The sequence below is a fragment of the Falco rusticolus genome, chromosome 7 (genome assembly GCF_015220075.1).
Source record: "Falco rusticolus isolate bFalRus1 chromosome 7, bFalRus1.pri, whole genome shotgun sequence".
Lineage (NCBI taxonomy): Eukaryota > Metazoa > Chordata > Aves > Falconiformes > Falconidae > Falco > Falco rusticolus.
Genome location: NC_051193.1, coordinates 19,129,064 through 19,143,616, shown reverse-complemented (window position 1 = coordinate 19,143,616; position 14,553 = coordinate 19,129,064). Strand labels below are relative to the sequence as shown.

The 14,553-nt window shown below is 38.0% G+C and overlaps 1 protein-coding gene across 1 annotated transcript in view; it reads right to left on the bottom strand.

Moving 5' to 3' along the window:
• Positions 1 to 812: 812 nt before the first annotated feature.
• MINDY2 (MINDY lysine 48 deubiquitinase 2) overlaps positions 813 to 14,553 on the bottom strand; it is a 39,752-nt gene continuing 26,011 nt past the window's right edge. The window contains exons 7-9 of the mRNA XM_037395714.1: positions 13,521 to 13,694; positions 12,118 to 12,291; positions 813 to 10,616 (exon numbers count right to left, since the gene is read on the bottom strand). Coding sequence (XP_037251611.1) covers positions 10,497 to 10,616; positions 12,118 to 12,291; positions 13,521 to 13,694 — 468 coding nt within the window. The 3' untranslated portion in view covers positions 813 to 10,496. The remainder of the gene's footprint in view (positions 10,617 to 12,117; positions 12,292 to 13,520; positions 13,695 to 14,553) is intronic.

The following is a 14,553-nucleotide window of genomic DNA, read 5'->3' as shown; positions in this document are numbered from 1 at the left end:
AATAAGTTAAACTAAATTGTTGTTGAGTAAGTAGCCTTTCAGGAAAGACGGGAGGAGAGGAAAAACCTGGTATAACAGCATTTTTCTATAATTAATCCTTTGTGAATATTCACAACTAACATCTAGGTTTAAACACAAGACAAAATGCTGTATCAGCAAGTGTGTCAGGACACACTCCTCCAGTAACTTACCTTGATGCATTTAATATCTTCTCTGTTGTTCAGTCCTTGCTGAACAAGAAAAATCCAGGAAGTTCAATGTACTGACTTTTTTTTTGCAGGAGTTTCCAAGAGAAAGTAGAAGTTAATGCATTTTAAAAAGTACATATCCATTTGGCCGCAGTCTGTACTTCATCAGGTGTGACAATACATACAAATTAAATAGGTGCCATAAGATTAATTTATAGCGGCTAATGGATCAAATGGGAAATATGAAATTTTATAACTCTAAAAGACAAAGCTAACAGAGAGGTACAAAACTAAAGCTTTGATATGTGACCTGGTATCTTGCCTGCAGTGAACAGGGCTAATGTGCATTCCAACTTTAAAAGGTATAAATAACATTTCCCGACTTTTTTTGCTCAGTTAAATGAAAATGTGATTGTGCATGTGTAGATATTTCACGTAAATTAAAATCTTGAAACAACTAGGATGATAAGGGGGAAAACCTGATTAAAAATACTGCCAAAACCTTTGAATTTATGAAATATTTAGATAACAGAAGTCTATCCTTTTACAGAGCAAGTTATTTTTTTTTAGTGATTTCATTCAACCTTTATTATTAGGGAAGAACATAAATACCTAAATGAAATATTTAAGTTTGCTCACTTAAATTTATTAACATACAATGAATTTCAGAAGACTTAACCAAAATATATCTCAATAGGGTAAAGACAAACTATAAGAGAGGCTGATAACTGGAGACATTTTTTAAAAGGTAACAGAATTTAACAGTTTTTCTTTCGTGGTACACAAACAAAAAGGGGTATTAAGATACAGAACTGGACTTCTCTGAAAATTATTTGTGTTCAAAATTATTTTAACAATTTACAAGGAAAATGTTGTTTCCTTATAGGCTTTAAAAACACATTAATACAATATAAACAATTAAGGCTTTTAAAATGCAAAACATTCAGTAGTTGAACTTGTAGATGCCATTACAATGCTGGATAACAGTGTAACATGAAAAGGATTTCCATCACATACATCGGTACACCGCATGACTGGACTTCATCAGGTCATGCACTTCTAAAATACAGTTGTTAAAAACTTAAATGTCTTCCACTTCTCTCGGTCAATCTACAGTAGCTTGCATTAGCTTTTATTTTTGCATTTCCTTTTAAAATTAGATTGAGAGATCAAGGTAAACATTAGGTGGCTAACGGGCTCACAGCTCTGCTGCTGATGTAACGCAGCAATTGTACCGTTCTGGGGGGTCTAGGCAGGGCATCTGCAAGACAACGCTAGTCCTAAAATACATAGTTGGATGTTTGGGCTTTTTTTAATAATTTCGTTCTAAAAAAGGCCAGTCAAGACAGTTACTGTGATAACAAATACTTAACACTGAAGAACTAGGGGCAGCGGATTCCTTTCTACGTGTTTCACCTGCAGTTTCTTGAATAAGCTTCCCTGTATATGTAAAAGGTGATTATAAAAAATTGGACAAGTAATAGCTATGCATCGACTAACCCGGTAAAAAGATAACCAAAACTTATTTGTGGACACTTTGATAAGACCTTCTGTCACTGAAAGCTGTAACACGAAAGATAAACCAACCCCCCTTGTCACGTAAGATTAAAGCTCGATCGGGTTATTGTGAGGCGACGGATGGCAGCGTCTTTCACTCCCTTATAAACAAAGCAAGTGTCAGGTATTAAAACATTCCATGACCTTATAAACAAAGCAGGTGTAAGGTATTAAAAGACATTCCATGACTTTTTACTTAACAACTAGTACTGAGCAGGTAGCGACATACGTGGAGTTTCTTTCTGTGGGACAGAGCAAGATGCTTGGTATTTTCTATAGGTTTAAGTACCACTATCACTTTTTGAGGCTTGAGTTATAAACCGTGATTATACACTGCAAAAATACAGGGGGGGAAACAACCCTTCACGAGTGACAGGATTTGTCCCACGCGATCTGATGGGAGTCTGGGGAGAAGTATTAACTGGTTTCTTTTTGCAAGTACAAACTGTATCAGAACCAGAGTCCTGCTTATTTAACGAACGTCTGGGCTGTACCTGTGTGACCAGTGACGCTCCTTAACTGGAGCAGCGCTAGTGGTGGCAAGGGTTATCTAAACACAGGTGAGGAAACGCTTGCTACGACAGATTTCTCCCTGGAAGTCGCTGTACCTAGGGTCACTTCTTTAATGGGTTCTCAGAAGTCATTTTTGCTTGCCAGCCTCAAGGAGAAAGCATGTAAGAAATCCAGAAGCGCAAGCAGGCGGCTGTCAACTGAGTACATGAAATGCAAAGATGGAATTACTGCAACTATTCAGGATACAAAATGCAAATGCTAAATTATAAGTTTAAAACTTCACAAGCAGGTTCATTGGTTCGCTGTATCTTATCTGCAGTGGGCTCAAAGATGACTGGCTACTATACTTTGCTAAGCAAAAGGAGGATTTTATTTCCACAGCAATAATGTTTTCCTATAATAAAGATAACTCAATTGTAAAGTCCACCAGGGCTGCAGCTGGCTTCACCTCACACACAACCTGCTTTTGAACTCCCAGTCTGAAGACTTCACTCACTAGAACTTGGTTGTAAACAAAACCAGTCATTAATACACAACAGTTCCTTTTGGCTCTCGTTAACCTGCAGTAACAAAAGCCCTAAAATTAAGAGACCAGTTAATGCCCTGACACCAAAAGACTGAAAAGAAAACAAAGTTCCATTGGAAAAAAGCATAAAATGCTGAACAGCTACCATGCTGAAAAGCTAGTAAATCTGAAGATGCAATTGAATTCAAAACTCAGCTGTTTTTTTTTCTCTTAAAAACACACAGGATGGCCTTAACGCTGGCTTTCTTCTTTAAAAAAAAGTAGCAGAAACATCAGAGGGTAAACTTTCTTATTTGGTCTGAGCTTTTCCAGAAGAACAGTATTGGTCACCACCTTCCTTAACACCCTTTGGAAGCTCCAGCTGAAGTTCGAGGCTCAGCCGCTTATTTCGGCTGTTTCTCCCAGCTCTCCGCTTGCAGAGCTGATACACGCTGGTAATTAATTATGAACAATTACAATAAATTGTGAAACTGGGTTGCTTAAGTCTACACTGAAATGTCACAGTCCCGCTCGTGGCTGCATCTGGTAGTATGAAGTTGGACTGGGTAGACATTTAATAGAAAAAAGATTTAGGACAAGTGTTAAGCATTGCAATACCGCCTTGGGAGTTTAAAAGGATCCTAAGACACTGTCAGCCACTGCTAATTGCTGTGACTGAGAGGCAGCTCTGATCTGCTGGCCACTGCAGTTCACAGCAGACCACAGTAAAAACCCAAACCGTTGTATTATTTTGTTTAGAAATACTTTTTCCCCAATATTTATTAAACCCTCCCAGTGACATTTCTACAGCACAGGCTTGCTACTGGTGAAGCAGTTTGTTTGTTAGCTCCAAACGGTGACTGTGGCATATATAGCCAAATATAACATTCTCTTGCAGAATCAAATGTTGAGGTGGGTTGTTTTGTTGGGCTTTTTTTCTTGGATAGTAGTATATTGAATATAGATGTACTACAAGACAAGAGAAGGACTGTGTCCAATCATTACATTTCTTCAGAAACTTTTATGCATTCTTTAATTTCCCCAAGACTTTGAAAAAGACCGTGTCACAAAGAACATTTCAAGGTAGTTTCAAAACCTGTTAGGAAAGCGGCCATCTAATTTTCTGTATTTCTTTCACAGAAAGTAAGTGCATTTATAGCATGGCCAGAAGGAATCGCGCTAGCTTTATGAGAGCTGGCACAGATGATAAATTGTAATACGGGCTTAAAGACAGTATGCACTTGGAATTCATACATTGCATGGAGAAGTCCATATAGTCACGCCCTCTGTATAACATCGTTAGCGTTAGCTCGGTGAGGATGGCAGGGTTGTGCCTAGCTGGACTATGCTGCATCCCCACGAGCGGCGTGAACGGCCGGTAACGGAGCTGGGGTGCTGAGCCAGCCCCCGCGGGCTAACACGGCTGAGCCTGCGCAGCGCCTGCCCGCTCGGTACTCACTGAGCGGCCTCGGCTAACACCAATTATCTTCTCTTACATCTGACTTGATAATTCCCATTCACTATTATAATTTACCATCGCCAAAAAGAATGTACTTGCAACGGTAAAAAGCTTTATTTAGAGTTTGCCTGTAACCGTTCCGCAGCTCTCGTATTTAAAAGCAGCAGAGCTGCCAAGCGTCGGTCGTGGTTTTATCAGGATCATTTCTGTGTCTGAAGGCAGAAGTGTTCCCAGTGCTAGATTACAAGCAGAAACATTTAACCCATCCGCTGCAGAGGCTGGACCCCATCAGCAAGCCCTAAAGAACGAAATACCCAGCGCACATGTTAGCGACTGCATAGGCCAGCTCATGTAAAGGGGAGAAGCCTTTCTGTTTTCTTACTGTATTTTGGAGTTCCCCAAAACAGGTGACAAATGCCAAGGACGTACCCGTGACTCTGCTCGTTCAGTTTTACTGACACACTGACGGTTCCTTCCAGGTGCAGTTTGGACCCTTTCTGAGGTCAGTACAAAAGTCAACAGGTTTTGGACAAAAATACCAGTTATCCCAGCTTTTTCTGAAACACATCTAGAACAAAACTAAAAACGCTAAATGTCAGGTGAAATTTTTGAGACTGCCTAGCATGATCTTCACCGTGAAAAATTACAGCTTAAGTCTTAAAAAGCCTGTGCACACCGAGATAGACCAAGTATCCCATTGCTTGTCCCAGCCCAGTGATGGAGAATCCCAGTTTGTACGAGCTAAAGGCATCGCCTCCCGAGACACTGGTACGTCACCTCCCGCGTTGCCGTGTTTCACAATAGGTATCGCTTAAGCTGGATGGGACCTAAACTGAAATAAGTCATCGCTAAAGGACATTCTCAAGGGATTCACTAAAAAAAATAAATATAAAACATAGATGAGTTTGTGTCCCTGCCCACTCCCAAGATCTATGTACATTTGGCGTAGTGTCTGACCGTGACAAGCCACCACAGTTCACCACTTTTGGCCCCGGCGAGACTGCCAGCCACAGCACCCCTGCTTCCTTCAACGAGTGACTCTGTGATGAAAGCCCTCACAGGGCCTTATTTCACGTTTCACCATCGGATTAGATTTAGGGAAACAGATGCCTGCCTTTTCATCATTTTGTTACAGTAAATTATTTTGTAAGCATACTTTGTAGACTAAGCTAGCAAACTTTTCAGTCGGGTACTGCAACTGAGCAAATTGTTTCCTCTGGATTTACCAAACAACATTTTGTTGAAAACATTCCTATGCTGCCAAGCAGAGGAAAATGCGGGATCTTGCATTCTACAGATAATTAACCAGGTAGTTAAAGTTCTCGAGCTAAAAATCCAAGGAATTGCTCATTTCAGCACATGAAGCCTCTCCACGTGTGCAAGTAATCCTACAAACCAGAAAAGGAATTGTAAAGGCAGTAAAGAACTTTCAGGTTTCAACAAATTGTCTGGGGCTAAGTCTCCAGGTGCAGAGAGGTCACAGTGGCAACGGCTGACACAAAGACCAAAATGGAGCAGTAGACACCTGACATTTAATAGAGTCCTTTTTGGAGTAACCAGGGGGTCGGAACAGCTACCCTTGACCTAGAAGCATGAAGGCAGCACAGTGCGTACAGGGGTGGATGCCGCCAGCCCACTGTGCTATCAGCACACTGGCCATTCCCTCAGTGAATTCAGCAAATTGTTTCCTCTGGATTTCCCAAACAACATTTTGTTGAAAACATTTCTATGCTGCCAAGCAGAGGAAAATGCAGGATCTTGCATTCTACAGATAATTAACCAGGTAGTTAAAGTTCTCGAGCTAAAAATCCAAGGAATTGCTCATTTCAGCACATGAAGCCTCTCCACGTGTGCAAGTAACCCTACAAACCAGAAAAGGAATTGTAAAGGCAGAGAATTCAGCTGTGGCTCAAGGAACAGCAAAATTGGGGACAAATCAATCCCTACACAATCTCAAGAGGTGGTGGAGGGACTTTCCTAGTCCTCAGCATTTCCCTACAGCACTTCTTCCCAGAGCAGATGACAGCTGAGCTTAAACATGTTGCTTTTCTACTGGACAAGTGTAAGAACAAGCTGTGAACACGGAGCTATATGGAAACTGTATGGAAATTAACATCAAATAGACTTCTATGAGTGATTTTGCATGAGGAAAGCATCATTCAACTCACCAAATTTTCCCACTCAAAACAATTCTGCTAACAGTCTATTGCTGTTTATGCTTAAAAAAAAAAAAAGAAGAGTAAATGTGCTGAATCACAAGATTAAATGCATACGTTTAAGTTCTTGCATGTGATATTTGCTATCACTGAACATTTTTCAGTGTCAGATTTTTCTTGTTACCAAGGTCTCACTATCACAGAGCGGATGGAAAAACTGTGTTATATTGCAATCAAACTAAGGCTTTGTACTTTTGCTTCTCTCTAATATGCTTTCTAATGAGGATATTGCATCATTTAACTTGCATTTCCTGAGTCACCTGCTGCTTAAGGTTACAACCTTAAAAAAAGACTACTTTATATAAAATAAATACAGCTCTTTAATTCAGTATGATGTATTTAAGGATGTACTTTGTATAAATGTCAACAACTTACAATAAGCATCCTAATGGTAAGAAAGCTGATGTAAGCAACGAGCTAGCTTTGGGTTACCGATCTATTGTAGCAGGAAAGAAGAAAGGTTGTACATCAGCTTCACCTTTTGAGTATTTCCTGCTGAATACACCAAAAGATTCCATTTCAAGAACTCAAATTGCCTTTTATTACAGACTGGAAATTTTTTTTCAAGAACTTGTGTGTACAAGTTTGAAGAAACATTTGACAATAACGTGAAATACCGAGTGAGTGTAGAGATTGGCTGGCAATCCAATGCAAGGATACACGGAAGAGCATACGCTTCGCTTCTAGCTGCTTGTGTCCCTGTGATCCACAAGAAGAGCTCTGTACAGACAAGCTGAACACACACTTTAATGCATTAACTAGACTGCTAGCTACAAAATATATTTTTTTGCATTGTGTTTAAGTGATTTTTCAGGAATAATCATCTCATCCCTCTGGTGTTACAATCTTCCTTTGGATCCACTTTGTTGTACTGCGGATTCCATATGCGTGTCACAAGGGAAGTGGTATATCCGAGCATTTACAAAGTGCCTTTTAGAAAAACATTTATCACTATGGCAGTGCTCAATTTGTTGCTAATTTTAAGAATACTTGCATTTAGCTTTTTTAAAAAAAATTTCACAAGTACAATGCAACAAGAAAAATCCTATGATTGTTTTCTGTGCTAGCTTTTATCTAGTGGAAAACAAGTTCTACTCTACTTTTCCGGACACTTTCATATATATTATGTAGGTATTTAGAGCATGTGCATGCTAAATTGTGTACACAGATTTAAAGTATAAATCTGTACCCTTCTGCCAGAACATGAGCTTAAAAAAAAAAAAAAAAGAGGCAAATGAAGTAAAGAGTCAGAAATAGACATAGTCTTTCTGGTACTCCATGAATATTTTATAATATTGTTTTCCAAGCTCACTACTACAGATAAAAGCAATTCTGTTCAGATTTTTTTGATCATCAGATACTGTCATAGATACCAACTGTGACAGTTGCTTTTGGAATGGTTAGTCACAGTAGGGTGTAAGTTAAGCTTCCAGATAAGCTTCCAGATGTATTTTATTTTGGATATTACCAAGCTCATCTGCTTGTAACTTTTGCTACTAACAAGCTCAACTCATGCAGAACAATGCCCTAGATTTCAGGAATTCTTTACCTTTCTTCCCAAGATTCAAGACCTGCGAAGAAAGAAGGACATTAACTGTGTGAATAGCATGCCTGCCATCTCAAACCTGAAACCCTTCGGTCTTTTATTGAAAAAACCCTGAATTATCTGGGAGTTCAGACTTCACGATGAGCACTGGCATTTAACTCTTCTTCCTTTGTGACCAGGTGATAACATTACCATAACTACAGTATATTAGGTTTCAGGCACGTCTGTCTGAAACGGGAAATGGTACGTGAATTTTTCTAATACCAGCAAGTATCCTAGGCATAAAGAAATCCCCAACAGCCAAGATGCCTGCTCTAGCTAGATTTGTTCAAAAAAAGAATTTAAAGTGGCAATACTGTCACTGAAAATAAAATAAGATAACAAACATTTAGCTCGACATATTTATTTTTCAAGGTCAATAAATAAATGTAAATACACAAATTTGGAAAAATCTTAGTAACAGAATGTTTTTAAACAACATTCTGGCTTAAAGTCTCTGTTATTGACACTATTGGAATATTTTCTGATCTGTTTGAAGTAGGTAAGTCATTGTTGGTGATCCTCCATCATTAATTTGTTTGAAGAAGTTAGGCTGCTGCAAAGGAAGGAAGACATCAACCTTTGCTTTGACACAGAAAATTATCTGAACCGCATACATTAAGTATTAAAAGTTATTTTTCTGGGTGTGACTTTCTAGAGATAAAGAAATTTTTAAATTTTCTGTTTGCATATTAGAGACCTACTGTTCATTACTTCATTATTATAAATGTGAATTCTAATAAAAGTGAGGGGGGAAAAAAGATAAAAAAGCATGGAAGAAAAAAGTGATACAAACTGGCTCTTTAGTTAATAAGACATTCTTCCTTTATCCATCTAATTTTCATTCTAGGTTCGTAACAGATCTATGTCATGACTGGTTCCCATCACCACAGCAAGTCCACTTGAAATAATTTCCAAGTGGCTTTTTACCAGTGGGCTTGTGTTTAGACACCCTCTCTCTTACGGAAACTCTCCAAACATCCAAACCCAGGAATGTCGTGTTCCACCTGGCTGCTTTAGCTTTCACAGATTATTGTATACTAATGCACTTACCCAGGCTTAGAGCATGAATACATAGCTTCTCCAGGAGCAGCAGCCTTTTTCAAAAGTATCTACAAATTGCTAAATAGAAATTTCTATCAAAAAGGTTCTGCAAGAAGGTAACTGTTATTGATTTAATGGAAGTGGAGGAAGATCTGTGGTTCCCTCAAAATTCAGCAAGTATTCTGTTTCTGTGTTCTATAAATACTACAAGACACAACATGTTTATTTGGTTCCCATAAATTAGAAAAATCTGGTTTCCAAAAATTCTAAATTAGTGATTTAAAAAACAAAATTATACATCTGACCACCTTCCCAAACAACCTTGGAGAGCAGCCTCGCTCCTCTCTCACCCTTCAGAAGTGTGCTTTTTAAGGATATATGATTTATAAAACAAACAGAGTGTGTTTTTAGCTACAGTACACTTGCTTAAATACACAAGTGGACATGTTAACATCATGTTAAAGTTCAAGGTACTTCTGGAAAAAAGGCAGATAGATAGTTATTTTAACTCTGCATTCTTACATAGAATAATGATTATTATAGACCTTAGTTTCCTCTCATCATTCACCTATCATATGGAGAGGTCAATAAATAAGAACTTATCTGGTCCAGTTTACCTACAAGAGAAAAAAATGCTAAAAGAAAAAGAAGTTACTATAAAATTACTTGTTTAACCCTGATAACATCTGAGTTGCCATACCCAGTTTGTAATTGCAAGAAAAGCAAACAATATTCATCTTGCTTATTAATAAATGCCCCATTCTCTGTGACAATTTTCTGTACGTTGCCTATCGAGTCACATATTCTTGGGGCAAGAAAGCTGGCCAGGAGGTGCAATGACAGCAGTAACACAGTATAAATCTGGGTTCAAAAAACCGAACATACCAGATCCAGAAGCAAAGAAATCTGGACACACTGAGGAGGCAGTGCCCAGCTGTTATTTGGGCTCTTGTGTTGTGAAGACTATACCCAGCCTAAGATATAGTTTCATACCACGTAAGGAACACAGAACTCTGTTGTGCTAGTGTACAGACTTCAGGAAAAAGTCTTGCACAAAACAAATTACCTCCTTTGTTTTAAGTAGAAGATAAAATAGCTTACTAACTGATGTAATGAGTAATGGATGTCACTCTGACACAAAACTTGCCATGACTTGTGTGTTCAGCTACAAGGTGCAGTATTTCTTACGACTAACTCAAAGCACAGCCGCATCCCACTGTGACTTGGAATTCCATCTTGAGCAGCACGTGCTATGACTTTGAAGAAAGTCTGTGTGATTGTAACAAAGTCACCCATCCTCTCTTGAAACATGAACAAAATCCATGGGGTAATCAGGCACAGGCGGCATGTAACGGGTTTGTCTTCCTTTTTACTCCTTGTTTTTGCTTCTGAGGACATGCACTTGGCTCCAGACTAAATCCATTTTCTATTACAAGAGAACACAGCTGTTCTTCTCTTTTTCTCTCTCTTTCTCTCGAGGCTCTTTACGTTTGCGTTCGTTACTCCCAGATTGTCTTCCGCTTGCTGGAGAAGCAGCACCTTGCACCTGCTATGTAGAAAAAATAAAATCTTGAATAAAACAAACATCATTGTAGATGCAATCTGAAGTATTACTCATGTTCAAGTTCACAAACAAAAGTTTAACTATTATGCAAACAGCTCAATTCAGGTGGGGTCTTTTTGTATAAATACTCCAGAACTGCCACAAAAGTTCTTATTTCAAAAAAAGATGACATCAGCTGAAAATGTATTTCAAGTCCTATGTGTCCTTTCTATTGTGTCCACGTGTTCAGACCAGTTGTTTCAATAATAAAAATTGGCTTCAAGTATTTTCTGGCACTTTATATTACTGTACTGTACTGGAATTTTTGCTAGTTTCTTTTATAAGAACATAATCCACTTTTCAGAAGTTGCAGAGTGAAAGTGTTGCTTTAGACAGCAGACATCACAAAGCAGCAGCTTCTGTGACTAGAAACTAGTTGAGAACTTGGCAAGAGGGTTGGTACACAAACGTAATATTTTTTGTTACTTCCATCATCTATTCGAGCCGTTATCCATTCATAGCTGCAAAAAAGCATGCTGTTAAGTCCTGTTAAGGAGGTTCTTCAATTCTTTCTACCTTTCTGCAGCCAGCAGTAGTGAATCTTTGTCTTAGAAGTAGCTACCGATGATTCTATTAAAGCAACAAGCAGTGAAAAGAATACAACTTTTAACTGTCAAAATTCTTGTTTCATGCTTAACAAGCACACCAATTAATGGTTCTGAATTGCTTCAGGCCATCAAAGGTTCAGCCTTCATGCAGATTTTTTTTATGTTATTTGTAAATAAAATCTGTTTTAAAAGTCTTCAGCAGTTAAGAACTCTCTGAATCCAGAACATGAATCTAAATATTGCCTCCTGCACACAAGAGTGTGCAAGTTATATATATATAAACTGAACATATATCTCTCTTCATACTATTCAGTTATATAGCAATTTTGTATATACATGTGCATGAATCATATTTTCCAAGCATTTTGAATGCAACTGCTTATGGGGATGGGACAGAAAGGTGTACTGGGAGAAACTGTTAGTTTCCCAATTTGAAACTGGACTGAACAGATTCACCTGATATCACTGACCGAAACACCTGAAAACGTACAGCAACAAACCTCTGCAAGACAAAATAAAGGCAAAACTGACTACTATCAAAACTCTCTTATTTGAATACTATTTTGTAAGTAATGTAAACTATTAGCTAATACAAGCTTTGTAACCTTATGTATCGACTCATCTCATCATTCCAACTGAAATAGTATGAATGAAACCCTCATTTAGGTTAGGCCGTCTTTAAAGTATTTAAGTGGCAGCAACTGCCGTATCTGCATAAATAATCCAACAACTATAGCATATTTCTTAAGAGCCCTATATTATTAGTCTCATCAGTTGCTGTACAGAATGTAAATAGCAGTCTTACCAGTGTCAAACATTTACAAATGTAGATGTGTCTATGTAACTATTGAGTTACTCTCTAAATCTCGTGATCATATTCGGTGATAATGCTTTCTTACCTGGACCTGAGCAGCTGCTTGTTCTTGCTCCTGATAGTACTGAGAAGCTCTCCTGTCCTCCTCTTCCTGGAGCTTCTTTGCTAGCTCTAGATCACTGATTCCTTCTGGGATCTGTTCCCAGTTGATCTCTTGATTTTGCTGCTCTTGTTGTAGAGACAATGCCATCAGATAATCCTAAAAAGTAAACTTCTTTATTAATGCTCTTTTACATACAGAAGGAGTCAAGACATATCAAGTGACTTTTTCAGAATGTGCAGATAAACAGCAGCATCACTTTTCTCAGAGCCTCATCTTCAAATATATTACCTCATGGGAAACGGGACTTTGTTTCAGAACCTGTTCATAACCTGAACTGCAGAAAGGCTGAAAACAGGTGCCTATACCGTAGCTGTTTGTGTAAACACAAAAGCTGATTAAACCCCCCTGCTTTCAGGTTTAAATTCCATTACCTGGGCAGCAGCAAAAGACAGTGTCGGCTCATACCAGTTCTAGGTAGAAGATTTTAAAGCTCTCTCTGCAATTTGCTATTTCTAATTAACACTGATTATGTTTGATAGAGTATTAGCCCCACTTTACTGAACAGTGTTGAGAGTACATCAATAACGAACACTAACTCCTAAGCAGATGAGAAAATAATCAAAAGGTAGTTTTGGATATATCCAGACAGCAACTCAAGATATTACTAGCCCGGTTATCTTTGCCAGATTCTTTATTTGGCAAGAGAGAGACAGTGCTTGAATTTATTAAAAAGCATCTGCTTATTCATCCCTCTCTGTATTAAAAAGCACTTACGGTGATTAGTATATGTTTATTTTGCTCATTCAGAATGTAAGATTTCCAAGGAGCTTAGTCTTGCCATGTGCTTATGCATTAACTGGTACAAATAAGTCCTGTCTCAGACAACTTCTGCTAACTATTAGATATAGTTAAGAATAACAAATAACCACCATCGGACACAATCTGCTATGGTTTTTGTCCTACATTCAAAGCGGGCATCAGAAGGCAAAGTTCAGTTATGACAATATTAGTGACCTGAAACAAATTTGTTATGGCATGAGGAGTTCCACGGTGCTGTTTCTGTTTCCATATACAAGGCAGATGTGACATTTCACCTAAGTTATTTGCAGAACTGGATGATGAGAGATTAAAATCAGATTTTCCAAACTATTCACAGCTGGTCTTAGTCTTCCTCCCTTGAAGTCATGCTAATACTTCAAAGTAGCACTTTTAGGAACCCCAACCTAAGTATCTAAAGAATTTTTTTTAGGTTCTATATATACATGAGTACACGTACATACACATCTGTGTAAGTATACACACATATATAAGCCTAAAAAGGCATACTAATTGTTATATATAGTCACAAACAGAAAAAATACAATAGAAAAGCAGAAATCCAGTACTTGATCTATTTGATCCTGCTGCCCTCTGTAGACAGTTTCAGGGTCTGATGGAGGCCGTAAGTGGAATTCAGAATCACAGAAATTTCCATCCCCATCCACGTTGTGTAAGCTTTCCCAGACAACTTTCTCCTCTGTAAGAAAGCCCTGGTCTGTCACCAGCAGGTAAAGCTGACCCTATGCAGAAGAATAAACAAAACCTGTAAAACTAAAAAAATTCCTTTTTATAATCTGACATAATTAGCAGAAATGATCAGCTAATACAACTGTTGCTTTCCAGTAAAATGTTTAGATTTTAAAACATTTTAAATGTAAATGAATCAGGATACAGCACAGAACACCAGATACTAGTATTCATTGCTAAATTAACAGCCACGCTTAATTTCTGTTTCATCTTGTAATTTTTCATTATTAAAGTTTATATTGACTAAAAATTAATATAAAACATTAATATATACCTTGATAACTCTTTGGAAACACACCTAAGTAGTATACCTCATGACTGGCAATGTAAATTTTAAATCCCAGGACAAATCACATTAAATTCCAAAGGCCAGGTCTGAAGACAAGGGTGATCTTTCCAAATAATCCAAGAGGCATTACCTCAAAATGACCACATCTCAGACTTCACATTTTTTTAATGAGTTTTGATAGAATCTGAGGTTTACTTCAATTGAAAAAAATAGATTTAAGAGTCTTGCTATCACTTGTTACCAATAACTGCTTTTGTTGGATTTTAGCCTTTTTACAGTTCCACAAGGCCGAATTCCTTGATTTCAAACTCTGAAATTATAAAATGGGCTGGTCTGGGAGTGAGATAAACAGTACTAACAAGTCCAGAAGCCAAGGTACAGGAAGGATGAAATGCAAGCTTAGGCTGAAGGAATGGGAGAGGAGCTGGAATCAAAGGGAAATTACAGCAAAACAGCACAAAAATCCATGTATAAATTTCAATTTAATTTTCATCTTACACTACCCCTTTTGAAATATTTTTAGAATTATACTCCAAAGCAAGAATGTTATTACTGCTTACACA